Here is a 25,212-nt window from a genome sequence, read left to right on the forward strand (position 1 = left end):
AAACCAAAAAACAATTAATTATAAAAACAAATAGCAAATATTATAGAATAGAATAAAAAAAAAAAGAAACAAAGGGAAAGTTCTTATTCGAAGCGCCTCGTGATCGTCAACCAATTCTGTGCTTCAATATAATTACCAGGAGTAAGCGTTATAGCCTGTTTCCAATACTCAGCGGCTTGAGCGAACCAAGCCTCCGCCATTTCAGAATCTCCTTGTTGAATGGCCTGTTCTCCACGGTCGGAATAGGCGGATCAATTCCCTCCCTGAGAACCGTACTTGAGAGTTTCCTACCTCATACGGCTCGACAACCAACTCTTTTGTTTTGGTGTACCAGTTTTTTAACTTTAACCTACTTTGAACTTTATATCTAATTGAATGTCTAATTGAATGAGATTTCTTATAGATTTTTTGTTTTTCTTGGATTAAACAAAAGAGAGTAATTACATGAGTTTCAAACTTTCATTTTGATTTAATTAATATATTAATTAATATAATAAGTTTTATCTTTTCTCCTACCTTCAGAAAAAAAAGCATGTCCACTGTTATTAGATATTAGAATTTTCTGAAAGGTAACTATCCCGCTTTCATATAAAAATTTATATAGAATCTTTGAAAAAGACTTTTTCATACTTCATAAAAAAGAAAAAGACTTACTGTCTTTAGGATCTGATGCTACACCGCTGCTCAATACCTTCGGGGATTACTCTATTACATAAGTAGATTCCTAAGATTTATCTCATATTATGATATAAATAAACAGCTCTTGTTGTGTCGGTCCAAAACCTTTCCAATTGATCTTTACGGTGCTTCCTCTATCAATTAAATCTTTTTTTATCCATAGAAAAGAAAGTATTTAGGCATATCTAGTCTTCACTTCATATTTCGATGGATGAAGTTTAGTTATTTGCTACAGCTGATAAAAATCGTTTTAGGCGATGCTTATGTAGAAAGCCCTTTTTTTGTGTTTCTAGTATTTTATTGACTAGCGTTCGTTCTTTTTTTCTATAGTGGAGATAGTCGCACGTAATGACAGATCACAGCCATATTATTAAAAGCTTGTGGTAAAAAGGGGTTTCGTTCTAATGCCCGAAAATAATATTCTAAAGCTTTGGTATGTTCCCCATTACTTGTATGGATAAGGCCTATATTATAGAGTATATAACTTCGATCATAGGGGTCAATTTCTAGTCGCATAGCTTCATAATAATTCTGTAATGCTTCCGCATAATTTCCTTCAGATTGAGCCGACATCCGTTACGGTCGTCATTCGCTTTAACGAACTCTCCGTTTCAGAACCGTATGTGAGATTTTCATCTCATACGGCTCCTCCTTTAGGTGCATAATGAAAATAATATATGTAAAAATGTGATGTCATTATGAACTAAGCGGGGCTAATGTTTTTACAAGAAATCCCTAGCCAACCTTCTTGCAAAAGATCTTTTCTTACTACCAAGTGGGTTCATGCTAGATAAAAATAAAAAAGGAAACTCTAAAAATTTCTTTGTTCTCAACGCCCCTAAGTTTCCAGGAATTAGTCACTTCAACAGTCTTCAATGGTTATACGGGTATCCAAAATACGAACGAGATGGATGTTTATTGTTCCAACCATTTTAATTAGTCCCAATCCCAACGAAGAAGAAGAAAGGGAATCATTTTTAAGAAAGTTTTCGTGTTGTTGATTTCTCGGCGTAGTGCTTCTTCCCCTATGCCTCCTATTCGTATATTGTATTAGTGTAGTAGGATTGATCTGTAATACGGGAACCATAGGTAAAAACCTTTTGCTCAATACTATAATTCACAATTGAAGCATCTAAGGCTGCATTAATCGTGGATACATGACAGAAGGGATTGTTTTTTTTATATTATAAACTTCACCTTCAAAAGCGTAGATTTTTTTTCAATACTCGTTTTTCTTTCTATTCCAATCAAAATCGGCGAGAAAAAAAATAATGATAATCAAATCGCACCATCTCTGTAATAAGTAAATGCCTCTTTTTCTCCGGAAGTTGTCGGAATGACTCGTAATAAGATATCGGCTACAATTGTAAAGGTTTTATCAATAAAATTTCCATTTATACGCGATCTTGGCATAGGTAGTAATCCATTCTCTAACTCTTTTTATTTCCTTTACCTTTTCTTTTGTGAGAAAATTTTCTCACAAACAAAGGAATTGTATAGTACGAACTAACATAAAAGCGGACTCATTAAAAAAAACCTTCTATCTACTTCCAAATTTTCCGGTCAAAAAGGGTATCTATTAACCATAATCTAAAAAACGATGAATAACTCGCTATTCACCCAGATACTCAGTCATAATCTTGATGTCGGAGAGATGGCCGAGTGGTTGAAGGCGTAACATTGGAACTGTTATGTAGACTTTTGTTTACCGAGGGTTCGAATCCCTCTCTTTCCGTACTTTCAACAAATTCACCAATCTTACGTGATTGACCACAATGTATCAAATCCAATAAAAAAGAATCGATATAAGATCTACCTTGTTTTGATTTTGAAATAGATTCTCTATTCCTAATTTCTTTCATATGGAAAATGCTGGGAAGAGCAAACAAGGGATCCCAATCTCCCTACCAATCTATGATACATGAATAGGAAAAATATTCTTTGACAAAATCCCTTACCTTGTGCCTTTTTATTTTTAATGGAAAAGGGGAGTTGTCCGAACTCTTGTTTTTAGTAATTTTTTTTTTTACTTAAGTTAGGTTTATTAAGTCTGTCGAGAGTAATATTCTACGACAAGCAATTCATTTATTTTCAAACCGACGCATTTCCTATCTATTATTTGATTGACTAACCCTTCATATTGGAATGTGTGAAGAGTCAGATGGTTTGGCAATTCCTCAGGGGCAGATGAATCAAGAAGATTTTGAACCAAAGTTCTAGAGTTTTGTTCATCCTTCACTGTAATAATATCTCGGGGTTTGCAGCGATAACTTGGTATATCAACTATACGACCATTAACTAAAATATGTCCATGATTAACTAATTGGCGCGCTTGAGGAATAGTCAAAGCCATACCCAATCGAAAAAGGATGTTATCCAAACGCATTTCAAGTAATTGTAGTAAAACTTGACCTGTTGACCCCTTGGCTTTTCCGGCTATACGCACATATTTAAGTAATTGGTGTTCTGTAAGACCATAATGAAAACGCAATTTTTGTTTTTCTTCTAAACGAATACGATATTGAGATTTTTTTACGGAGCGTGATTGGTTTCTAAGATCGCTTCCTGCCTTAGGCCTTTTACTAGTTAGTCCCGGTAAAGCCCCCAGACGGCGTATTTTTTTAAAACGAGGCCCTCGGTAACGTGACATAAAGACTCCTTTTTTGATTGAAATTGTACAAAACTAAATAAAATTAAAACTGAACTAAATGATAATGATAAATGACGTGAAATACACTCCACTATTGGAATACAAAGAGTAAGAAGATATATTCTCTCAATATACAGATTTTTTTTATTGTATATACAATATATATAAATCAACTAAATCACAAAAATTTTCCTTTATTTTCTTGATTAATTTTGCAAAGATCAAACTCTTTTACCCAATATATATTCCTAATATGGAAGTTTATATGACATAATATAAATGGAGTGGTAACTCTTGGAAAAAGGTCAAAGAAGTCTTTTCAATCTTCTTTGATTTTGAAAGTACATTAAAAATCATGTAAAAAAAAACGAAAAAATATGGAAAAGCCGGCTATCGGAATCGAACCGATGACCATCGCATTACAAATGCGATGCTCTAACCTCTGAGCTAAGCGGGCTCAAATAAAATAGCGCATGCATACAAATTCACTAAACTACTAGATCGTATCAATTAACTATTCTATTAATATTTTTCCTTATCTAGTTAGAATTAATGATATTCTATATATTCTAGAACAGAATATAGCTCACATAAATAGTGACTATCATTCATCATTAAATAAATAAAACATAACCTTAATTCTATATATATATCTATATAGTCATAGAATAGTATAGAATTATTAGAATTTCAAATTTACGAAGTAGACTTATAATTTTTTTCCATTGCACATTGTAGAATTCTAAGTTTCAATAATAATAATAATAAATTTCTTTTCATGAAAGTAAAAAAAAAAAAAAGAATCGACCGTTCGACTATTTCTGAAAATTTAAGCCAAAGATGAAAAAAAAAAGAACATATATATGTTATGTAATATATAACCATATTGAATTGCAAATACAAAAATGATAGAATCTTTGTTGATTAGACTAAATCAATATGGATGGAGCTCAAAAAAATAAAAGAAGATAACAAAGACATAAAATAAGTATCTATAATGTAATGAATCCCGAGGTTTCGGCATAAGAAAAAAAAGGAAAGACATCATAATGAGATCCTAAAAAAGGGGATATGGCGGAATTGGTAGACGCTACGGACTTAATTGGATTGAGCCTTGGTATGGAAACCTACTAAGTGATAACTTTCAAATTCAGAGAAACCCTGGAATTAACAATGGGCAATCCTGAGCCAAATCCTGGTTTACGCGAACAAACCGGAGTTTACAAAGCGCGAAAAAAGGGATAGGTGCAGAGACTCAATGGAAGCTGTTCTAACAAATGGAGTTCACTACCTTGTGTTCATAAAGGAATCCTTCGATCGAAACTTCAAATCAAAAAGGATGAAGGATAAAAACCTATATTGTATAAATTTAGGTAACACAAAACGATCTCAAAAATGACGACCTGAATCTCGATTTCTATTTTTTTATAAACAAAATCAAAATGTTGTGAATCAATTCGAAGTTTAAGAAATAATATTTCTTGATTAAAATAAAATTATTCACTTCATAGTCTGATAGATCCTTGATGGAACTTAATTAATCGGACGAGAATAAAGATAGAGTCCCATTTTACATGTCAATACTGACAACAATGAAATTTATAGTAAGATGAAAATCCGTTGACTTTTAAAATCGTGAGGGTTCAAGTCCCTCTATCCCCAGCTCTACTCCCCGAAAAGGTTGACACCTTACCTTTTTTTCGTTATTATTTATTTGAATTATTTATAATCTATATCATTTTTCATTTTCAAACTTAGAAAGTCTTCTTTTATTTATAAAATCCAAGAAATTCCCGGTCCACAACTTTTTGAATTTACTACTTTTGAGTTTCTTTTCATTGACATAGACCTAAGTCATATATTAAAATGATACTGATACTTCAGTAGATTATACTTCGGTAATGGTACACATAGCTTAATTGCGGGGGACTGAAAATCCTTGTGTCACCATTAGTAAAAGCAAGATGATCCTTCGGTAATGGTCGACATAGCTTAGTTGCAGAGGACTGAAAATCCTTATGTCACCATTAGTAGAGGACTGAAAATCCTTATGTCACCATTAGTAAAAGCAAGATGATACTTCAGTAGATGATACCTCAGTAATGGTCGGCATAGCTTAATTGCGGGGGACTTAAAATCCCTGTGTCACATGATAATGATCCTTCAGTAAAGGTAGACATAGCTTTTTTGCAGAGGACTCGAAATCCTCGTGTCACCATTAGGAAAACGAGCATGATACTTCAGTAGATGATACTTGATACTTCAGTAGACTAATGGTGGACATAGCTTTTTTCCGGGGGACTTGAAATCGTTGTGCCACCATTCGTAAAACGAGGATGATCCTTCGCCGGGATAGCTCAGTTGGTAGAGCAGAGGACTGAAAATCCTCGTGTCACCAGTTCAAATCTGGTTCTTGGCAGAGGATTTATTAATTTTGATAAGTTTTTATTCTTCAAATTAAACGTATCTTTAGTAAAAAAAGTGCAATTATGCTTTATCCCCTCTCTTTTTTTTGTTCATGTTGTGAATCCAGCCGTTCAAAAAGAATGTATAATACTTGATACATAATACATATCCGAAAGGAAAGGTTAAATGAGTTCCGTTGAATCAAACAAGTAAAAAAAGGTCTATATGTATAGTATACTATAGTTGAAGGGCAAAAATACCCCAAGGTTCATTAGATACAATAGAAATAGAATTGTATCCCCCCCTTCATTTATTGCTTTCCGATCTTATTTATTCATTCCCAGTTATGTGACTAAAGTTGACTAAGTTATGTGCGCGATACAAAGTTCATAATGCAGAACTCTTTTTTTTTAGTTCATCCTATTGGCTCATTTTTTATCATTCAATAAGCATCTTGTATTTCATAAAAATTGGGGGCAATATAATCCTTACGTAAAGGCCACCCTATCCAACTCTCGGGCATTAGGATCCGTTTCAGTCGTGGATGGCTATCATAAGTGATTCCTAACATATCATAAGATTCCCGTTCTTGAAAATCCGTACTTTTCCAAACCCAGAAAACGGATGGAATTCTAGGATTACTCCTGTGAGTAAATACTTTTATGCAGACTTCTTCCGCTTGATTAACACCATATTCTATTCTCGTAAGATGATACACGCTGGCTAAGAGGCCACCTGGTGCCACATCATAGGCACATTGCGAACGTAAATAATTGTAACCATATACATATAAAATTACAGCAATAGAATGCCAATCTTCGGGCTTTATTTGTAAAGTCTCTATTCCTTGATAATCGAAGCCCAACGATCTATGAACCAGCCCGCGTTTGGCTAGCCAAACGGACAAAGTGCCCTGCATCTTTTTTATTTCCCCCACACCTTTTTTATATAAAATTAAGTATTTCACATTTACCGTTAATTCTAATTTATGAAGATTTTTTTCTGATTCTCTAAAAGCCTCCCTAATTCACTAATTCGTGGGACGATACTGGACTTTTGTATTTAAAAAATGTTTCAGTAGAGATCTCTGAAGTAGATGATGGTGGATAGAGTAGTTCTTGATCATAATTTCCAATATGCGGACTGCGTACAACAAAAAACTTGTGATTGGTAGTAAAACACCGATTACCCTGTTGAGGTCTAATTCGATCCTTATAGATTTCTCTAGCTATTTTCTTACGAAGCTTTGTTATAGCGTCTATAACAGCCTCTGGTTTAGGTGGACAACCCGGCAAATAGACATCTACAGGAATTAGCTTATCAACTCCTCGAACAGTACTATAAGAATCGGTACTGAACATCCCCCCTGTAATTGTACAGGCTCCCATAGCAATAACATACTTCGGTTCAGGCATTTGTTCATATAATCGCACTAAAGAAGGAGCCATTTTCATTGTTACTGTACCTGCTGTTAAAATAAGGTCCGCCTGTCTAGGACTCGATCTTGGTACTAACCCATAACGATCAAAGTCAAATCGGGAGCCTATTAATGAGGCAAATTCAATGAAACAACAACTGGTACCATAAAGAAGCGGCCATAGGCTGGAAAGTCTTGACCAATTTGAAAGATCATTTAACGTAGTTGAAATAACGGAATTTTTTGTTGTTCGATCAAGTATGGGAAACTTAATGGAATTCATAATTGTTTCAATGGTTTTTTTTACTTTTTTTTTTTTTATTATTGTATCAAGTATTCGGTAAACGAACTAAGACCATTCCAATGCTCCTTTTCGCCATGCATAAACTAAACCAAGAATTAGGATAAGCACGAAAATGAAAGCTTCTATAAAAGCAGATACCCCCAGTACATCGAAACTCATTGCCCACGGATACAGAAAAACAGTTTCAACATCAAAAACAACAAAAACTAGAGCAAACATATAATAACGGATTCTAAATTGTAACCAAGCATCCCCGATCGGTTCTATACCTGATTCATAACTAGAAAGTTTCTCCGGCCCCTTCCTAATTGGAGATAAAACTCCGGAAATTAGAAATGCCAAAACAGGAATAGCACTTGATATTAGTAAAAATGCCCAGAAAATATCATATTCGTAAAGCAGAAACATAGACGAACTCCTATGAATGTGGAAAAAATACCCGCTTAGTCAATTCCAATCGGAGTGGATTGGGCAAGGGATATAGAACTCTTGAGTCAAAACAAAAATTCAGGTTAATCGAATCATTTTTTTTCGTTTGGTTGTTGTGGTAGACGTCTCGTTTTAAGATTTATTGATTTCTTATTTTCAGTACACTTATTACTTAATAGTTCCATGTTTCTATTACTAATAGTTTCTAATATAATAATATAATATTAATCTGATTAATAACTAGTAATTTTTTTTATTTCTGTTTATGTTTAAAAAAATTTTTCGAAAAATCTCTTCGTTTTTTAAATGATGACGTATCAAAAAATCCAGTAAGACTTTACCATACTCATCTTACTTAGTATTAGATAGATTGAATTTTGGTTGAATTTAATTAGATTTCTTTTTTTATTTTTAAACAAGGCCGTGTGATAAAAAAAGTAACCAAGATTGAGTGGGGATACAAAAAAAAAAAGAAAGTATTATGAACTTTTTGATTGTAGCTAGTGAACGAGGAAAATTCATATAAAAAAATTACAACTATGAAAATTAATGAAGAAAAAGGTTTATTCTAAATTATAAATTAAGTATCTATCTCGATATATCGATAGATAGTGATTGGCTCCATTGAAATAAAATGAAATTTTCCGTTTTATTCTGAACGATCCCCAGGACTTATGGTTTATGATATGGAAATTTTTTTTATGAACCGAGCAATTAAAAGTAACCTGTTAGAAATAAAGAATACAAAAAAAAGTAAAAAAATTTATCCAATTATTTTGATTTTAATGTGATTTTTTAGAATAAATTTCTTAGTTAGGGCTATACGGACTCGAACCGTAGACCTGCTCGGTAAAAGAGTTCGAACTTATTATTATCAAAATGATTCGAACTCTTTCAAAGACCCAACATGCATTTTTTTTTGCATTGGGCTCTTTCATTAACTGATCGAAAGATCAGTTAGTCTACCATATTTTTTCTTAAAAAAAAGATAAGAAATGGTTCCAAGTACTCTGATTGATTATTTTTGAATTCTAATACAATACAGAAGAACTACCAAAGTGTTTCAAAGAAGGGTTCTCTTGACGTAGGTTTGCTTTTGGTCTAGATCAACTTAAGTTAAATATAGTCTCTAACATCCTGATTAAAAAATCAAACATGAAACTTGATACACCTTAAGGTTCATAGGACGAAAAGATCATTTTTGAGTTCCTTATACTCATTCTACCTAGCATTGAGTAGACTGGGTATTCACCCTATCAATATCTCAAATCAATGATGGGTTCTATTCATTCCCTACCTAACGGGGTACTTTAATAGGACCTAATGTCAGGCTGTTGTTCTCCTCTTTTTTCCTAAAAAAAAGTCATGGAGTAAGACATCGATTTCTTAATAAGATCAATCAATTAGTTTGATTGCGTGATGGACTCCTCTGAAAAACTTTGGCGCACGTGTAAACGAGGTGCTCTACCTAACTGAGCTATAGCCCTTGTGTTTGTGATACACATTTTATCTTATCATGTAGATAATTTCTTGTCAAGATTAATATTACATGATCGAACATTATATCTCTTTGATCTCATTGTTTATTGGTATTGCTTAGAAATAATATTGGATTTATAATCCTATCGATGTGATAGGTATCCCCTTTCCTTCTCTTTACAATGATAAATAACCTACTTAACTCAGTGGTTAGAGTATTGCTTTCATACGGCAGGAGTCATTGGTTCAAATCCAATAGTAGGTATAACTTATTAGACACCATGATCAATGGTGTCTAATAAGTTTTTGTAACCAGCTTTTTTTATTTTATTGTTTTTATCGTCTTTCGATCCTATTTTTTTTATACATTCTTTTTTTTTACACGTCAGCTAGTTACAAAATCAAATCGTATTGAGAGCCTCGACTCGTGTCCGAGCTCGTCTGAGAGCTAGATTAGCCTCAATTGTCTGTCTCTTACCTTCAGCTTTTCTCAAGTTAGCTTCTGCTATTTCAAGAGTTTGCTGAGCTTCTTGTGGATCAATGTCACTATTCTTCTCTGCATCATTTACTAAAATAGTGATTTCATTATTGCCTATTCTAGCAAAACCGCCCATCAGAGCCATCGTTAACCATTGGTTAGCAAGGCGTATTTTCAAAATACCTATATCAACAGCTGTGGCAATCGGCGCGTGGTTTGCTAATACACCAATTTGTCCACTATTAGTAGATAAAATGATTTCTTTTACTTCTGAATCCCAAACAATTCGATTCGGAGTCAGTACACAAAGATTTAAGGTCATTTCTTCAATTTACTCTCCATTTCTAAGTTCGTAGCCTTCGCAGTAGCTTCATCGATGTTACCCACTAAGTAAAAGGCCTGTTCGGGAAGAGAATCAAATTCTCCGGAAAGGATCAAATTAAACCCTCTAATTGTTTCCGCTAGACCAACATATTTTCCCGGAGAACCTGTAAATACTTCTGCTACGAAAAAGGGTTGTGATAAGAAACGCTCAATTTTTCGTGCTCTTGCTACGGTTAAGCGATCCTCTTCGGATAATTCATCCAACCCCAGGATAGCTATAATGTCCTGAAGCTCCTTGTAACGTTGTAAAGTTTGTTTTACTTGTTGCGCAGTTTCATAATGTTCCTCGCCAACGATTCGAGGTTGTAGCATAGTTGACGTTGAATCTAAAGGATCTACCGCTGGATAGATACCTTTGGCAGCTAATCCTCTTGATAGTACGGTAGTCGCATCTAAATGTGCAAATGTGGTGGCAGGTGCGGGGTCAGTCAAATCATCTGCAGGTACATAAACTGCTTGAATAGAGGTTATGGACCCCTTTTTCGTAGAAGTAATTCTTTCTTGTAAAGTACCCATTTCGGTACTAAGGGTGGGTTGATAACCCACAGCAGAAGGCATTCTACCCAATAAGGCGGATACCTCGGATCCTGCTTGTACGAAACGGAAGATATTGTCGATAAATAGAAGTACGTCTTGCTCATTAACATCTCGGAAATATTCTGCCATAGTTAAGGCAGTCAGACCAACTCTCATACGAGCTCCTGGCGGTTCATTCATCTGACCATAAACTAGGGCCACTTTGGATTCCGCAAGATTTTGTTCATTAATGACTCCAGATTCTTTCATTTCCATGTAAAGATCATTTCCTTCACGAGTCCGTTCGCCTACTCCACCAAATACGGATACACCACCATGAGCTTTAGCAATGTTGTTGATCAATTCCATAATTAGTACTGTTTTACCCACGCCAGCCCCACCGAATAGTCCAATTTTTCCCCCACGACGATAAGGGGCCAAAAGATCTACTACTTTAATTCCTGTTTCAAAAATCGATAATTTTGTATCTAATTCTATAAAAGCAGGCGCGGATTTATGGATAGGAGATGTTGTGCGAGTATCGACAGGACCTAAATTATCAACGGGTTCCCCAAGCACGTTGAAAATTCGTCCTAGAGTCGCTCCGCCGACTGGAACACTTAGAGGATTTCCCATATCAACCACGTCCATTCCTCTCTTTAAACCCTCTGTCGCACTCATAGCTACAGCTCTAACTCGATTATTTCCTAATAATTGCTGTACTTCACAAGTCACATTAATTTCTTGACCAAGAGTATCTCGACCCTTAACCACCAGAGCATTGTAAATATTAGGCATTTTGCCCGGGGGGAAGGCTACATCCAGTACCGGACCAATGATTTGGGCGATACGTCCCAGGTTTTTTTTTTCACGTATCGAAACCTCTGGATTTGAAGTAGTAGGATTTGTTCTCATAATAAAAAAAATATGTTAAATTTTGTTACGAATTTTTTCGAATACAGAAAAAATCTTCGATAGCAAATTAATCGGTTAATTCAATAAAAAGTGGGAGTAAGCACTCGATTTCGTTGGTCCCACCCAAGCGGATGTGGAATTCAATTTTTTATTCATTCAATGAAGGAATAGTCATTTTCAAGCTCAACTAACTGAAACCTAGTTTTAAAATAAAAAATATATGAATAAAAAAATTTTTTGCGGAAAGTCTTTTATTTTTTTATCATAATAGGAATAGGCAAGCCTTTGTTTTATCTAGCGAATTCGAAACGGAACTTTAGTTATGATTCATTATTTCGATCTCATTAGCCTTTTTTTTCGTATTTTCATTTTAGCATATCCGGTTATGCGTCCCATTTATTCATCCCTTTAGCAACCCCCCCTTGTTTTTCATTTTCATGGATGAATTCCGCATATTGTCATATCTAGGATTTACATATACAACAGATATTACTGTCAAGAGTGATTTTATTAATATTTTAATTTTAATATTAAATATTTGGATTTATAAAAAGTCAAAGATTCAAAACTTGAAAAAGAAGTATTAGGTTGCGCTATACATATGAAAGAATATACAATAATGATGTATTTGGCGAATCAAATATCATGGTCTAATAAAGAATAATTCTGATTAGTTGATAATTTTGTGAAAGATTCCTGTGAAAAAGGTTAATTAAATCTATTCCTAATTTATGTCGAGTAGACCTTGTTGTTTTGTTTTATTGCAAGAATTCTAAATTCATGACTTGTAGGGAGGGACTTATGTCACCACAAACAGAGACTAAAGCAAGTGTTGGGTTCAAAGCTGGTGTTAAAGAGTATAAATTGACTTACTATACTCCTGAATATGAAACCAAGGATACTGATATCTTGGCAGCATTCCGAGTAACTCCTCAACCTGGAGTTCCACCTGAAGAAGCAGGGGCTGCGGTAGCTGCTGAATCTTCTACTGGTACATGGACAACTGTGTGGACCGATGGGCTTACCAGCCTTGATCGTTACAAAGGACGATGCTACCACATCGAGCCCGTTCCAGGAGAAGAAACTCAATTTATTGCGTATGTAGCTTATCCCTTAGACCTTTTTGAAGAAGGTTCGGTTACTAACATGTTTACCTCGATTGTGGGTAATGTATTTGGGTTCAAAGCCCTGGCTGCTCTACGTCTAGAGGATCTGCGAATCCCTCCTGCTTATACTAAAACTTTCCAAGGACCACCTCATGGTATCCAAGTTGAAAGAGATAAATTGAACAAGTATGGACGTCCCCTATTAGGATGTACTATTAAACCAAAATTGGGGTTATCCGCGAAAAACTATGGTAGAGCAGTTTATGAATGTCTACGTGGTGGACTTGATTTTACCAAAGATGATGAGAATGTGAACTCCCAACCATTTATGCGTTGGAGAGACCGTTTCTTATTTTGTGCCGAAGCTATTTATAAATCACAGGCTGAAACAGGTGAAATCAAAGGGCATTATTTGAATGCTACTGCGGGTACATGCGAAGAAATGATCAAAAGAGCTGTATTTGCCAGAGAATTGGGAGTTCCTATCGTAATGCATGACTACTTAACAGGGGGATTCACCGCAAATACTAGTTTGTCTCATTATTGCCGAGATAATGGCCTACTTCTTCACATCCACCGTGCAATGCACGCTGTTATTGATAGACAGAAGAATCATGGTATGCACTTCCGTGTACTAGCTAAAGCTTTACGTCTATCTGGTGGAGATCATATTCACGCGGGTACAGTAGTAGGTAAACTTGAAGGAGACAGGGAGTCAACTTTGGGCTTTGTTGATTTACTGCGCGATGATTATGTTGAAAAAGATCGAAGCCGCGGTATCTTTTTCACTCAAGATTGGGTCTCACTACCTGGTGTTCTGCCTGTGGCTTCAGGGGGTATTCACGTTTGGCATATGCCTGCTTTGACCGAGATCTTTGGAGATGATTCTGTACTACAATTCGGTGGAGGAACTTTAGGCCACCCTTGGGGAAATGCACCGGGTGCCGTAGCCAACCGAGTAGCTCTGGAAGCATGTGTACAAGCTCGTAATGAGGGACGTGATCTTGCAGTCGAGGGTAATGAAATTATCCGTGAAGCTTGCAAATGGAGTCCTGAACTAGCTGCTGCTTGTGAAGTATGGAAAGAGATCACATTTAACTTCCCAACCATCGATAAATTAGATGGCCAAGAGTAGATGAATTAGATTTAGTAATTCACGTTTGTTTTATTAGTTTAATTGCACTCGGCTCAATCTTTTTTTTACTAAAAAAGATTGAGCCGAGGTTATCTGTTGTATATACTATTTTTTTTGATAGATACATACTTAAATTTAGATAGAAAAAAAACTCTTCAATAAAAAAAAGAAGATTAAACACAACTACAATTTTGTTATTGTAGTGTTGTGTCCACAAGAAATCCTATACGAAACATGGATTCTTAATTCTTAGGAGTGTTATATTCTTTCGTGTCAGGGCTTGAACCAAGTATCCCCGCTTCTTCTACCCCATCCTGCATGTTGTCCTTTTCTTTTCATTCCGTATTGGAATAAAAAAAGTTTTTTTTTATATTAGTATACGAGATTTTACTAAAAAAGTTCTTAATATTCTTATATTCATAAGCGAAGAACAAATATTTCTTTTTTTTTTATGAGAATTTTACACAATATAAGAAAATCCTTCTTTTCATTTAGAATTAAAATTGATTCATTTCAATTACTTTACTTAATAATCTTAGCAATTGCATCGATATGTTTTGCTTACTCTGAATAGAAAATGAACTATTCAAAAAAATTTTGCATTTTTCAATTTTTTCATTGAATGACTATTCATCTATTGTTATTGTATTTTCATTTAAATAGAGGCCAGAAGCTCTATGGAAAAATCGTGGTTCAATTTTATGTTTTCTAAGGGAGAATTGGAATACAGAGGTGAGCTAAGTAAAGCAATGGATAGTTTTGCTCCTGGTGAAAAGACTACTATAAGTCAAGACCGTTTTATATATGATATGGATAAAAACTTTTATGGTTGGGATGAGCGTTCTAGTTATTCTTCTAGTTATTCCAATAATGTTGATCTTTTAGTTAGCTCCAAGGACATTCGCAATTTCATATCGGATGACACCTTTTTTGTTAGGGATAGTAATAAGAATAGTTATTCTATATTTTTTGATAAAAAAAAAAAAATTTTTGAGATTGACAATGATTTTAGTGACCTAGAAAAATTTTTTTATAGTTATTGTAGTTCTAGTTATCTAAATAATAGATCTAAAGGTGACAACGATCTGCACTATGATCCTTACATTAAGGATACTAAATATAATTGTACTAATCACATTAATAGTTGCATTGATTCTTATTTTCGTTCTTACATCTGTATTGATAATAACTTTTTAATCGATAGTAATAATTTTAATGAAAGTTACATTTATAATTTCATTTGTAGTGAAAGCGGAAAGATTCGTGAAAGTAAAAATTACAAGATAAGAACTAATAGGAATCGTAGTAATTTAATAAGTTCTAAGGATTTCGATATAACTCAAAACTACAATCAATTGTGGATTCAATGCGACAATTGTTATGGATTAATGTATAAGAAAGTCAAAATGAATGTTTGTGAACAATGTGGACATTATTTGAAAATGAGTAGTTCAGAAAGAATCGAGCTTTCGATTGATCCGGGTACTTGGAATCCTATGGATGAAGACATGGTCTCTGCGGATCCCATTAAATTTCATTCGAAGGAGGAACCTTATAAAAACCGTATTGACTCTGCGCAAAAAACTACAGGATTGACTGACGCTGTTCAAACAGGTACAGGTCAACTAAACGGTATTCCGGTAGCCCTTGGGGTTATGGATTTTCGGTTTATGGGGGGTAGTATGGGATCCGTAGTAGGCGAAAAAATAACTCGTTTGATCGAGTATGCTACCAATCAATGTTTACCTCTTATTTTAGTGTGTTCTTCCGGAGGAGCACGAATGCAAGAAGGAAGTTTAAGTTTGATGCAAATGGCTAAAATTTCTTCGGTTTTATGTGATTATCAATCAAGTAAAAAGTTATTCTATATATCAATTCTTACATCTCCTACTACCGGTGGAGTGACAGCTAGTTTTGGTATGTTGGGGGATATCATTATTGCCGAACCCTATGCCTATATTGCATTTGCGGGTAAAAGAGTAATTGAACAAACATTGAAAAAAGCCGTGCCTGAAGGTTCACAAGCGGCTGAATCTTTATTACGTAAGGGCTTATTGGATGCAATTGTACCACGTAATCTTTTAAAAGGTGTTCTGAGCGAGTTATTTCAGCTCCATGCTTTTTTTCCTTTGAACACAAATTAAATAAAATAGAACGGTTAGTTTATCAGAATTAAACGAAAACCCAGAAAAATGCATTTTTCTTTCAAATCATTTTTTTTTATCGATATTCTTGTTTACTACTCAGTAAACCTCTATCAACAAGCTAAAAAGTGAATTTTTTTGGGGGGGAAGTTCAAATTAGACTAGACAAACAAAAAAAAGTTCATTTTCCTCCCTTGCTTGCATATGTATAGATAATTCAAATATAGATAGATGCAGATCTATAGAGAGTCTTCCATCTTTTTGCATTTCCCGAAAATTCCCTGTTGTTAGATCAGATTCTAATTTCTAATCAATTTTGTAGAAATTTGTAATGGAAGAAAAATTTTTCTTTATTAATGACTATTAACTATTATAAGATATTAAGACAAAAAGAATAATAAATCTAACAAGGGGATTATGATACATCTAGTTGTAGTTGATTTTGAAAGATGAATAAGTCCATTTATTTAGTTTGGCTTTTTTTGTACCTATTTTTTTATTCTATTTCTATTTCTATTCGGTTCTATTCTATATATTTCTATTAGGTTGTATATTAATATTAGATATATATTTACTTAAAGATACTTAGTATAATTATATAATAGATATAATAGAAATAATAAAAATACAAGATATTCTAAGATATCTTTAGAATTCAGAATATAACAATAACAGGTACAAATATTAAATTGAGGTACCCATTTTATGACAACTTTCAATAACTTACCCTCTATTTTTGTGCCTTTAGTAGGCCTAGTCTTTCCGGCAATTGCAATGGCTTCTTTATTTCTTCATATTCAAAAAAATAAGATTTTTTAGATCGGCTGAGACCGAATCATATCACCTTTTTTTTTTTATTTTAAAAACTTCGATTCGATAAGACCCATTTGGTAGAATGTTGTATAACACATAGATTCCTACAAACATAAATAAAAAAAACTCTTATGCATGTGTAAACGTAAAAAAATTTGCGCTCTTTTGAAAAATGGATCATCGTCGGGCCGATGTCTGAAATTCCAGTCAATCTATTTATTTGTATGTATATAACTATAGGGGATCATATAAAGGAAGGAGATGTTATTTTTTTAGATATAAACAATTCTATGAATTACTCCTAAGGTAAAGGTTCACAACAAAATAGTTTATATTATAAGAGTTACTTTGAAAACAAAAAAAAGGAAAGTCATATTTTCTCAATTCCAAAAAATTGTATAACTGGATCTAATATATATGAGTTGGCGATCAGAATCTATATGGATAGAATTTATAACGGGGTCTCGAAAAACAAGTAATTTCTGCTGGGCCTTTATCCTATTTTTAGGTTCATTAGGATTCTTATTGGTTGGAACTTCCAGTTATCTTGGTAGAAATGTTATATCGTTATTTCCGTCCCAGCAAATCATTTTTTTTCCACAAGGGATTGTGATGTCTTTCTATGGGATCGCAGGTCTCTTTATTAGTTGCTATTTGTGGTGCACTATTTTGTGGAATGTGGGTAGTGGTTATGATCTTTTCGACCGAAAAGAAGGAATAGTGCGTATTTTTCGTTGGGGATTTCCTGGAAAAAGTCGTCGCATCTTTTTACGATTCTTTATGAAAGATATTCAGTCCATCAGAATAGAAGTTAAAGAGGGTGTTTCTGCCCGGCGTGTCCTTTATATGGAAATTCGAGGTCAAGGGGCTATTCCTTTAATTCGTACTGATGAGAATTTTACTACACGAGAAATTGAGCAAAAAGCTGCTGAATTGGCTTACTTCTTGCGTGTACCAATTGAAGTATTTTGAAATGAATTAATTAAATGCTTTGGCAGTAGGAAGAAAAAACGAAAGAATTTCTTTCTTTTTTTTTTCAATTGAATATTCATCTCTTCTTTTATGCTCGTTTTTTTGATATATTTGATAGAAAAGAAAAGGAGTTTATTTGTCTCGAAATTAGTATTGATCGAAAAAGGGGGGAATAACATCCCGGAAACCCCATTTTTTCTTGATTCAAGTTGGAAGTGTATTCTGAGTCTGTTTCTGTATTCTTTCTAGATTCAAAGCAAAGACTCAGTATTGAATCAACAGCAAAAGATAAAATGGATTCATAGGCTCACTATATTCTATTCGAATTAGAATAGAAACACATGCTCGATAGAAATATTAGATCTAATAGAATCAACAAATGAGGTAGGTTCATTAACAACTCACAGATTCAAAATGGCAAAAAAGAAAGCATTCATTCCTTTTTTTTATTTTCTATCTATAGTCTTTTTGCCCTGGTTGATCTCTCTCTGCTGTAATAAAAGTTTGAAAACTTGGATTACTAATTGGTGGAATACTAGACAATGCGAAACTTTTTTGAATGATATTCAAGAAAAAAGTTTTCTAGAAAAATTCATACAATTAGAGGAACTATTCCAGCTCGATGAAATGATAAAGGAATACCCAGAAACCAATTTACAACAATTTCGTCTAGGAATCCACAAAGAAACGATCCAATTCATCAAGATACACAATGAGTATAATATCCATACAATCTTGCACTTCTCGACAAATCTAATATCTTTCGTTATTCTAAGTGGTTATTCCTTTTGGGGTAAGGAAAAGCTTTTTATTCTGAATTCTTGGGTTCAAGAATTCCTATATAATTTAAGTGATACAATTAAAGCTTTTTCGATTCTTTTATTAACTGATTTATGTATCGGATTCCATTCGCCTCACGGTTGGGAACTAATGATTGGTTATATTTACAAAGATTTTGGGTTTGCTCATTATGAGCAAATTTTATCTGGTCTAGTTTCTACCTTTCCAGTAATTCTTGATACAATTTTTAAATATTGGATTTTTCGTTATTTAAATCGTGTATCTCCGTCACTTGTAGTGATTTATCATGCAATAAACGACTAAAAAAAGATTCACTGATCCAATTTTAATCTTTCGTACCTTATACATCATAACCAAATCAAAGTCGTATTTACTTTACTTTTTTTACCCATGAGGGATTCCTTGTATATTTCAACAAAAAAAATTTGATTTTTTTCAGTAAATGTAAATAGCAGAATTGTGGCTAGGGAAGTATATTATCGACCTAGCTAACTTTATTGTAGAAATTTTCGGGATAAATGATTGGACCATGCAAACTAGAAATACCTTTTCTTGGATAAGGGAAGAGATTACTCGCTCCATATCTGTCTCACTCATAATATATATAATAACTTGGGCATCCATTTCAAGTGCATATCCGATTTTTGCCCAGCAGAATTATGAAAATCCACGAGAGGCGACTGGGCGTATTGTATGTGCCAATTGCCATTTAGCTAATAAGCCCGTGGATATTGAGGTTCCACAAACGGTACTTCCTGATACTGTATTTGAAGCAGTTGTTAAAATTCCTTATGATATGCAACTAAAACAAGTTCTAGCTAATGGTAAAAAAGGGGCTTTGAATGTGGGAGCTGTTCTTATTTTACCGGAGGGTTTTGAATTAGCCCCCCCCGATCGTATTTCACCCGAGATGAAAGAAAAGATAGGAAATCTTTCTTTTCAGAATTATCGTCCCAATAAAAAAAATATTCTTGTGATAGGTCCTGTTCCTGGTCAAAAATATAGTGAAATAACCTTTCCTATTCTTGCTCCAGACCCTGCTACTAATAAAGATGTTCACTTCTTAAAATATCCTATATATGTAGGTGGAAACAGGGGAAGGGGTCAGATTTATCCTGATGGTAGCAAAAGTAACAATACAGTTTATAATGCTACGGCAGGAGGGATAATAAGTAAAATTTTACGAAAAGAAAAGGGGGGATACGAAATAACCATAGTGGATGCATCGAATGGACGCGAAGTTATTGATATTATCCCTCGAGGCCTAGAACTTCTTGTTTCAGAGGGCGAATCCATTAAACTCGATCAACCATTAACGAGTAATCCTAATGTGGGTGGATTTGGTCAGGGGGATGCGGAAATAGTACTTCAAGATCCATTACGTGTCCAAGGTCTTTTGTTCTTCTTAGGATCGGTTGTTTTGGCACAAATCTTTTTGGTTCTTAAAAAGAAACAGTTTGAGAAGGTTCAATTATCCGAAATGAATTTTTAGATCTGTCTATTTAGCTTTATCAAATTCGTAAAAAAGAACAAAAAATTATGAAAACCTTTTGCCTCTCTTTAGATTTGCTATTCCTTTTCGACTAGATGTCAGGAATTACTTATATCATAGTCCTAATACTAGTATGTATATTGAGAAGAATTCACTTTACCCCCCTTTATTTATTTTTCAATAAAAATTTGAAAAATGAGAAGGGGTGTGATGTAACTCTGTCGTTATTGACCAATTGAAATTGATAGAATGTATCAATAATCAAGAGTTTTTTTCTAGTCAAATGGCAAAATTTGACTAGATACTAAAATAAGATAAGGAACACACGCGCCGAAAAAAAGGGGAACCATAAATCGGCGAAACAACAAGTTTTAGGGACTATAGGGAGTATTTTTTGTCTTGCTAGTCTTCGACACAAGAAAAGGAATTTTAGACATCCTTTTCTTGTGTCGATCTTGTCCTTCTTGATTCAATTCGTTAAAAACTCCTATTCTTAGTTTACATATATATATATATATTATAGTAGTTACTTTTTGTAGTTTTCTTTTTTTTTTTTTCAATTTTGATGAAATACTAAATAAATAAAATCAGAAAAAACTTCTATTTCGATTCTATTATAGTATAGACCAAATTTTAAATTTTAATGATAGATCTAATGATAAAAACTATTGTGTCAGCCGGGGAAGCAGGAAAAGGGAATGAAGTGATTCCCCTTTTTTATTCTATCTTTGAAAGATTAAAAAATACTATATGTTCATAATATACTAATTTAGTTAAGTTCATTTTTCAAAAACACGATAAAAAATTGTTCTGATTATTAGCAGTTCAACGGGACCCCCTCGAATCAGACAAAGAAGGAAGAGTTGGGCCCCGTTGAGTTCTTATGTTTTCACGTCTATAACTCAGCTCATCCAATTTCTACAGGGATGAACCTAATCCTGAATATGAACCATAAAAGAAAATACCTATTAAACCGATCACAAGAATACCAGCTACAGTACCTATTACCCAAAGAGGAATCCTTCCAGTAGTATCAGCCATTTATCCCGCTTCCCTCCACATTTAATCGAGTGGTCATGCTAGAAACATAAACAGTCAGAGATAATTATTATATATAATCCATCCGAATGGGATAATAAAATTACTACTCTTTATTTTTTATTTTATTATTCTACGCTCTTTTCTTAATTGAAGAAATAATTCGAAAATAAAACAGCAAGTACAAAAATGAGTAATAACCCCCAATAGAGACTGGTACGATTTAATTCAACACTTTGTTCGTTCGGATTTGATTGTGTCATAGCTCTATAATTGAATTAGGTTTATCGTTGGATGAACTGCATTGCTGATATTGACCCCAAAAAAGAAACGGTAGGTACAGCTAGTCCATGAACAGCCAACCAGCGCACTGTAAAAATTGGATAGGTCCTATCTATAGTCATTGGGTCCTCCTAAAAAGATCTACTAAATTCATCGAGTTGTTCCAAAGGATCAAAACGGCCTGTTATTAATGGAATGCCTTGTCGGCTCTCTGTAAAATACTCGTTTGGACGAGGGCTCCCGAACACATCGTAAGCTAAACCGGTGCTGACGAATAACCAGCCCGCAATGAATAGGGAAGGTATAGTAATGCTATGAATGACCCAGTATCGAATACTGGTAATAATATCAGCAAAAGAACGTTCTCCTGTGCTTCCAGACATACTGAACTCCAGATATTCTCGTAGGGAATCGATTCTGTAAAAGATGAATAAGTAAATTAAAATTCACTGAGATTGCATCTTTGTGAGATCGTCAATAAAGTACCAAGGGTATTTTTAGAGTCTACCGAATCAGTATAGCTATCCTTCTTCTGACACAGCAACGCAATTTGAATTAGTATAGAAATGGGGTGTTACATAATTTCTTTTTTTCTTGCTTGTCGATGTATAACCGTGTCCCACTTTTTCAAATTACTGTAATCTATAGGGGCTTTGATCCTTTATTCGTTTTGGACTAGAAAATAAACTAAAGATTAGATAAAATGAAAATCCAAGAAGTTGGTTTCTAATTCTAATAATTCATGAAGCAAATTTTCATATGGTCCCAAGTTAATTGAATGAAAAATTTATAAATTTCATTTTCATTGCATATGCATAATTGTAGAATAGATTTTTTTATGATAATGTGATCCCCCCTTTTACTTTTTGTTTCATTTTAAGGAATTAATTTGCAGAAACAAGAAAAAGAACAATAGTTTTGGATTGGATTGGATCAATTAAAAAGAACAACAAATAAAAATAATAAAAAAAGACTAAATATTTGTAATGCGTGCATTGTTTTGTTGTATTCAATTCACAATTCAAAGGTTTTTTTCTTTCTTTAACTAACTACAAGGGTGATGGGTTTTTCACTCTATTTTCTATATAATCTCGAAAGAAAAAAACCTAAAACCTCGAAAGGAAACGATAATAGAAATTGCTAATTACAAGTTTTAAAAATCTAGTTATCGTTTAAAATCTAGTTAAAATAAATAAATCTTTTTTTTTACTAATCTCGTTCTCCGTGTAGGATACCTCTTTTCTTTTTAGTCTCATTCGATAGATTAAATGAAGAAAACTGCTCTACTATTTAATTTAATCTAATGAGTTTAAATTTTAGTAAATTCAATTTTAATAAAGTAGAAAGAGGCGTATTCTAGGTTCTAAGGTCAATAAAAAAAAAGAATCAAACAACTTATTTTCAAATTTTTACATATTCATTCAAAAAAAGTTATATGTTTTGACTGAAGTTAGATAATAGAGTTATTTTTTTTATGTATTATTTTTTTTTATGATTAATTTCTTAAAGAGTTTTTCAATTAATAAGTTACGTTAATTCTGACTCCTGAGATAGTGCAGATGCCAAAGACGATGAATTGAGTTCTTTTTATCTTTCTCTATTTTTTTTCATACCACCTATAATGATTGATAATTCACAAATTTTCAATTGAATTTTTTTAATTCTTGGAACTAGTTATCTTTCTCTATTTCTTAAAAAAAATTTCAATTGAAACTTAGGGAAGTACTTTAAGAAACATATGTATAAAAAAACATATTTTATTGAGTCCCTTCATGCCTACTATAACTAGTTATTTCGGTTTTCTACTAGCAGCTTTAACTATAACCTCAGTTCTGTTTATTGGTCTAAGCAAAATACGACTTATTTGAAATTAATTGAATGCAGATTTTTTTATAAAAAAGGATTTCGTTGGTATTTATTAATATGTTCGATAGTTCCTTACCGTGTTAATTACCAAATTTTGGTCATTGAGATTCATTGGCAATACAGATTAAGAGCTAGGAATAGATAGTACCTCTCTTTTCTCCCTTTCAAAAATGAAAACAAAAGAAAATTCAAATGATTGAAGTTTTTTTATTTGGAATCGTCTTAGGTCTAATTCCTATTACTTTGGCTGGATTATTCGTAACTGCTTATTTACAATACAGACGTGGTGATCAGTTGGACTTTTAATTAATTAACATCTCGTTTTTTTACTAACCTCCTTCTTGCTTTCCTATGCGGGAGGTCTAATTCAGACTGCTGCTCAGTAATTTGTGAACAGTGGAATTTTGATACAATCTATGAAATCACGCTCTGTAGGATTTGAACCTACGACATTGGGTTTTGGAGACCCACGTTCTACCGAACTGAACTAAGAGCGTTTTTCTTTTTTTTTTTTTCTAAAAAACGAAAAGGCTAGAAAGAGGGCATTCTTTAACCCGACTCGATTTTGTACGTATATACTATATCATACATAGTATATCATAAATTTCAGAATTAAATGTATGTCCGATAAAAAAAATTGATCAAAATAGATACCTCGTTACTGCTCTTCTGAGCAGTAATAGGTAGGGATGACAGGATTTGAACCCGTGACATTTTGTACCCAAAACAAACGCGCTACCAAGCTGCGCTACATCCCTTTCAATAGGTTTACAGTGTCATTGTAGAGAATTCCTGTCTTGTTTTCCACATCCTCCTTCTTTTTTATTGGTATATCAAATTCATTTCTTCTTTTTTTCTCATATCAGATAACAAAGATATAATTAAAAAATTTACTTTTTTTTTTTTTTTTATTCTCTCAATTTTACATAAATAGGCCTTTACGTTTTCAAATGGAATCGATAAGATCGTTCTAGTCGACAATATTAAAATTCTAATTTTGAAAGCGGGGGGACGGAAGTTACATATACAAATACAAGAACTTCTTAATTACATGTACATCTGTAATTATATATATTACTATATATAATGTAATACAATAAAGAAGAAAGAAGGAGGATTTCTAATGCGAGATCTAAAAACATATCTTTCCGTAGCACCGGTACTAAGTACTCTATGGTTCGGTTCGTTAGCAGGTTTATTAATAGAGATTAATCGTTTATTTCCAGATGCATTAACATTTCCCTTTTTTTCATTCTAGTTATTAACATCAGAAAGGGGTGAAAAATTTAGAGATACAATCAACAATCGGGGACTAACCCCCCCACCTTTTCTAATTAGTAGAATAAATTAGAAAAGGTGGGGGGGGGGGGGAAAGGTCATAAAAACGAGGGTTCAGGATCCAATGAAATTAGTAATAGAACGAAAAAAAGTGTTGCTAGGGAACCTATCAGATACTTAAAAAAACTACTGTACAAAGATTTTAAATATAGTTTTCACAAAATCATAAATCATTGTATTACTTATTTTTTTTATTTAATTACTAATAAATAAAATATTAATTGTAACGAAATATTTCAGAATTTTTTTTAGTTAACAGCTTCTATTTTTTTTGTTCTTGTTCTTTCTGGATCCTAAAATTAAAATAGAAGATTGAGGTGAATCATAAATCCAAAGGAGGTTTCATGGCCAAGGGTAAAGATGTTCGAGTAACAATTATTTTGGAATGTACCAGTTGTGTTCGAAATGATATTAAGAAAGAAGCCGCGGGAATTTCCAGATATATTACTCAAAAGAATCGGCATAACACCCCTAGTCGATTGGAATTGAGAAAATTCTGTCCCTATTGTTATAAACATACAATTCACGGGGAAATCAAGAAATAGATCAAATTGAGTGCTTGTATGTCA

At 33.4% G+C, this 25,212-nt stretch overlaps 21 protein-coding genes and 8 non-coding genes across 29 annotated transcripts; 14 read left to right on the top strand and 15 right to left on the bottom strand. All coding sequences in view use genetic code 11, as the record gives it.

Moving 5' to 3' along the window:
• Positions 1-83: 83 nt before the first annotated feature.
• ycf3 (photosystem I assembly protein Ycf3) lies at positions 84-2,091 on the bottom strand. Its single transcript has 3 exons — positions 1,966-2,091; positions 1,024-1,251; positions 84-236 (listed from the first exon to the last, which is right to left on the bottom strand). The coding sequence occupies exons 1-3, from the start codon at positions 2,089-2,091 to the stop codon at positions 84-86; spliced, it is 507 nt and encodes a 168-aa protein (NP_051060.2).
• A 235-nt stretch (positions 2,092-2,326) lies between these two features.
• Positions 2,327-2,413, top strand: trnS. Its single transcript has one exon. It is a non-coding gene; the product is annotated as a tRNA-Ser (tRNA).
• A 309-nt stretch (positions 2,414-2,722) lies between these two features.
• On the bottom strand, positions 2,723-3,328 carry rps4 (ribosomal protein S4). Its single transcript has one exon. It carries the CDS (start codon positions 3,326-3,328, stop codon positions 2,723-2,725), a length of 606 nt encoding a protein of 201 aa, NP_051061.1.
• A 384-nt stretch (positions 3,329-3,712) lies between these two features.
• Positions 3,713-3,785, bottom strand: ArthCt100. The gene has a single exon. It is a non-coding gene; the product is annotated as a tRNA-Thr (tRNA).
• A 608-nt stretch (positions 3,786-4,393) lies between these two features.
• Positions 4,394-4,990, top strand: trnL. The gene is made up of 2 exons: positions 4,394-4,428; positions 4,941-4,990. It is a non-coding gene; the product is annotated as a tRNA-Leu (tRNA).
• A 684-nt stretch (positions 4,991-5,674) lies between these two features.
• trnF lies at positions 5,675-5,747 on the top strand. The gene has a single exon. It is a non-coding gene; the product is annotated as a tRNA-Phe (tRNA).
• A 429-nt stretch (positions 5,748-6,176) lies between these two features.
• On the bottom strand, positions 6,177-6,653 carry ndhJ (NADH dehydrogenase subunit J). Its single transcript has one exon. It carries the CDS (start codon positions 6,651-6,653, stop codon positions 6,177-6,179), a length of 477 nt encoding a protein of 158 aa, NP_051062.1.
• A 103-nt stretch (positions 6,654-6,756) lies between these two features.
• Positions 6,757-7,434, bottom strand: ndhK (NADH dehydrogenase subunit K). The gene has a single exon. It carries the CDS (start codon positions 7,432-7,434, stop codon positions 6,757-6,759), a length of 678 nt encoding a protein of 225 aa, NP_051063.1.
• Positions 7,435-7,500: 66 nt separating this feature from the next.
• Positions 7,501-7,863, bottom strand: ndhC (NADH dehydrogenase subunit 3). The gene has a single exon. It carries the CDS (start codon positions 7,861-7,863, stop codon positions 7,501-7,503), a length of 363 nt encoding a protein of 120 aa, NP_051064.1.
• An 835-nt stretch (positions 7,864-8,698) lies between these two features.
• trnV lies at positions 8,699-9,371 on the bottom strand. Its single transcript has 2 exons — positions 9,333-9,371; positions 8,699-8,733 (listed from the first exon to the last, which is right to left on the bottom strand). It is a non-coding gene; the product is annotated as a tRNA-Val (tRNA).
• Positions 9,372-9,555: 184 nt separating this feature from the next.
• trnM lies at positions 9,556-9,628 on the top strand. The gene has a single exon. It is a non-coding gene; the product is annotated as a tRNA-Met (tRNA).
• A 136-nt stretch (positions 9,629-9,764) lies between these two features.
• atpE (ATP synthase CF1 epsilon subunit) lies at positions 9,765-10,163 on the bottom strand. The gene has a single exon. It carries the CDS (start codon positions 10,161-10,163, stop codon positions 9,765-9,767), a length of 399 nt encoding a protein of 132 aa, NP_051065.1.
• Positions 10,160-11,656, bottom strand: atpB (ATP synthase CF1 beta subunit). The gene has a single exon. The coding sequence runs from the start codon at positions 11,654-11,656 to the stop codon at positions 10,160-10,162; it is 1,497 nt and encodes a 498-aa protein (NP_051066.1).
• Positions 11,657-12,457: 801 nt separating this feature from the next.
• Positions 12,458-13,897, top strand: rbcL (ribulose-1,5-bisphosphate carboxylase/oxygenase large subunit). Its single transcript has one exon. It carries the CDS (start codon positions 12,458-12,460, stop codon positions 13,895-13,897), a length of 1,440 nt encoding a protein of 479 aa, NP_051067.1.
• A 677-nt stretch (positions 13,898-14,574) lies between these two features.
• On the top strand, positions 14,575-16,041 carry accD (acetyl-CoA carboxylase beta subunit). Its single transcript has one exon. The coding sequence runs from the start codon at positions 14,575-14,577 to the stop codon at positions 16,039-16,041; it is 1,467 nt and encodes a 488-aa protein (NP_051068.1).
• Positions 16,042-16,746: 705 nt separating this feature from the next.
• psaI (photosystem I subunit VIII) lies at positions 16,747-16,860 on the top strand. Its single transcript has one exon. It carries the CDS (start codon positions 16,747-16,749, stop codon positions 16,858-16,860), a length of 114 nt encoding a protein of 37 aa, NP_051069.1.
• A 411-nt stretch (positions 16,861-17,271) lies between these two features.
• Positions 17,272-17,826, top strand: ycf4 (photosystem I assembly protein Ycf4). Its single transcript has one exon. The coding sequence runs from the start codon at positions 17,272-17,274 to the stop codon at positions 17,824-17,826; it is 555 nt and encodes a 184-aa protein (NP_051070.1).
• Positions 17,827-18,240: 414 nt separating this feature from the next.
• Positions 18,241-18,930, top strand: cemA (envelope membrane protein). Its single transcript has one exon. It carries the CDS (start codon positions 18,241-18,243, stop codon positions 18,928-18,930), a length of 690 nt encoding a protein of 229 aa, NP_051071.1.
• A 226-nt stretch (positions 18,931-19,156) lies between these two features.
• Positions 19,157-20,119, top strand: petA (cytochrome f). The gene has a single exon. The coding sequence runs from the start codon at positions 19,157-19,159 to the stop codon at positions 20,117-20,119; it is 963 nt and encodes a 320-aa protein (NP_051072.1).
• A 918-nt stretch (positions 20,120-21,037) lies between these two features.
• Positions 21,038-21,160, bottom strand: psbJ (photosystem II protein J). The gene has a single exon. It carries the CDS (start codon positions 21,158-21,160, stop codon positions 21,038-21,040), a length of 123 nt encoding a protein of 40 aa, NP_051073.1.
• A 143-nt stretch (positions 21,161-21,303) lies between these two features.
• On the bottom strand, positions 21,304-21,420 carry psbL (photosystem II protein L). The gene has a single exon. The coding sequence runs from the start codon at positions 21,418-21,420 to the stop codon at positions 21,304-21,306; it is 117 nt and encodes a 38-aa protein (NP_051074.1).
• A 21-nt stretch (positions 21,421-21,441) lies between these two features.
• On the bottom strand, positions 21,442-21,561 carry psbF (photosystem II protein VI). The gene has a single exon. It carries the CDS (start codon positions 21,559-21,561, stop codon positions 21,442-21,444), a length of 120 nt encoding a protein of 39 aa, NP_051075.1.
• Positions 21,562-21,570: 9 nt separating this feature from the next.
• Positions 21,571-21,822, bottom strand: psbE (photosystem II protein V). Its single transcript has one exon. The coding sequence runs from the start codon at positions 21,820-21,822 to the stop codon at positions 21,571-21,573; it is 252 nt and encodes an 83-aa protein (NP_051076.1).
• A 1,389-nt stretch (positions 21,823-23,211) lies between these two features.
• On the top strand, positions 23,212-23,307 carry petL (cytochrome b6/f complex subunit VI). The gene has a single exon. It carries the CDS (start codon positions 23,212-23,214, stop codon positions 23,305-23,307), a length of 96 nt encoding a protein of 31 aa, NP_051077.1.
• A 190-nt stretch (positions 23,308-23,497) lies between these two features.
• petG (cytochrome b6/f complex subunit V) lies at positions 23,498-23,611 on the top strand. Its single transcript has one exon. The coding sequence runs from the start codon at positions 23,498-23,500 to the stop codon at positions 23,609-23,611; it is 114 nt and encodes a 37-aa protein (NP_051078.1).
• Positions 23,612-23,728: 117 nt separating this feature from the next.
• trnW lies at positions 23,729-23,802 on the bottom strand. Its single transcript has one exon. It is a non-coding gene; the product is annotated as a tRNA-Trp (tRNA).
• Positions 23,803-23,989: 187 nt separating this feature from the next.
• Positions 23,990-24,063, bottom strand: trnP. Its single transcript has one exon. It is a non-coding gene; the product is annotated as a tRNA-Pro (tRNA).
• A 365-nt stretch (positions 24,064-24,428) lies between these two features.
• Positions 24,429-24,563, top strand: psaJ (photosystem I subunit IX). The gene has a single exon. It carries the CDS (start codon positions 24,429-24,431, stop codon positions 24,561-24,563), a length of 135 nt encoding a protein of 44 aa, NP_051079.1.
• Positions 24,564-24,987: 424 nt separating this feature from the next.
• rpl33 (ribosomal protein L33) lies at positions 24,988-25,188 on the top strand. The gene has a single exon. The coding sequence runs from the start codon at positions 24,988-24,990 to the stop codon at positions 25,186-25,188; it is 201 nt and encodes a 66-aa protein (NP_051080.1).
• The last annotated feature ends 24 nt before the right edge of the window (positions 25,189-25,212 follow it).

This window comes from Arabidopsis thaliana, chloroplast, assembly GCF_000001735.4.
Source record: "Arabidopsis thaliana chloroplast, complete genome".
Taxonomy (NCBI): domain Eukaryota; kingdom Viridiplantae; phylum Streptophyta; class Magnoliopsida; order Brassicales; family Brassicaceae; genus Arabidopsis; species Arabidopsis thaliana.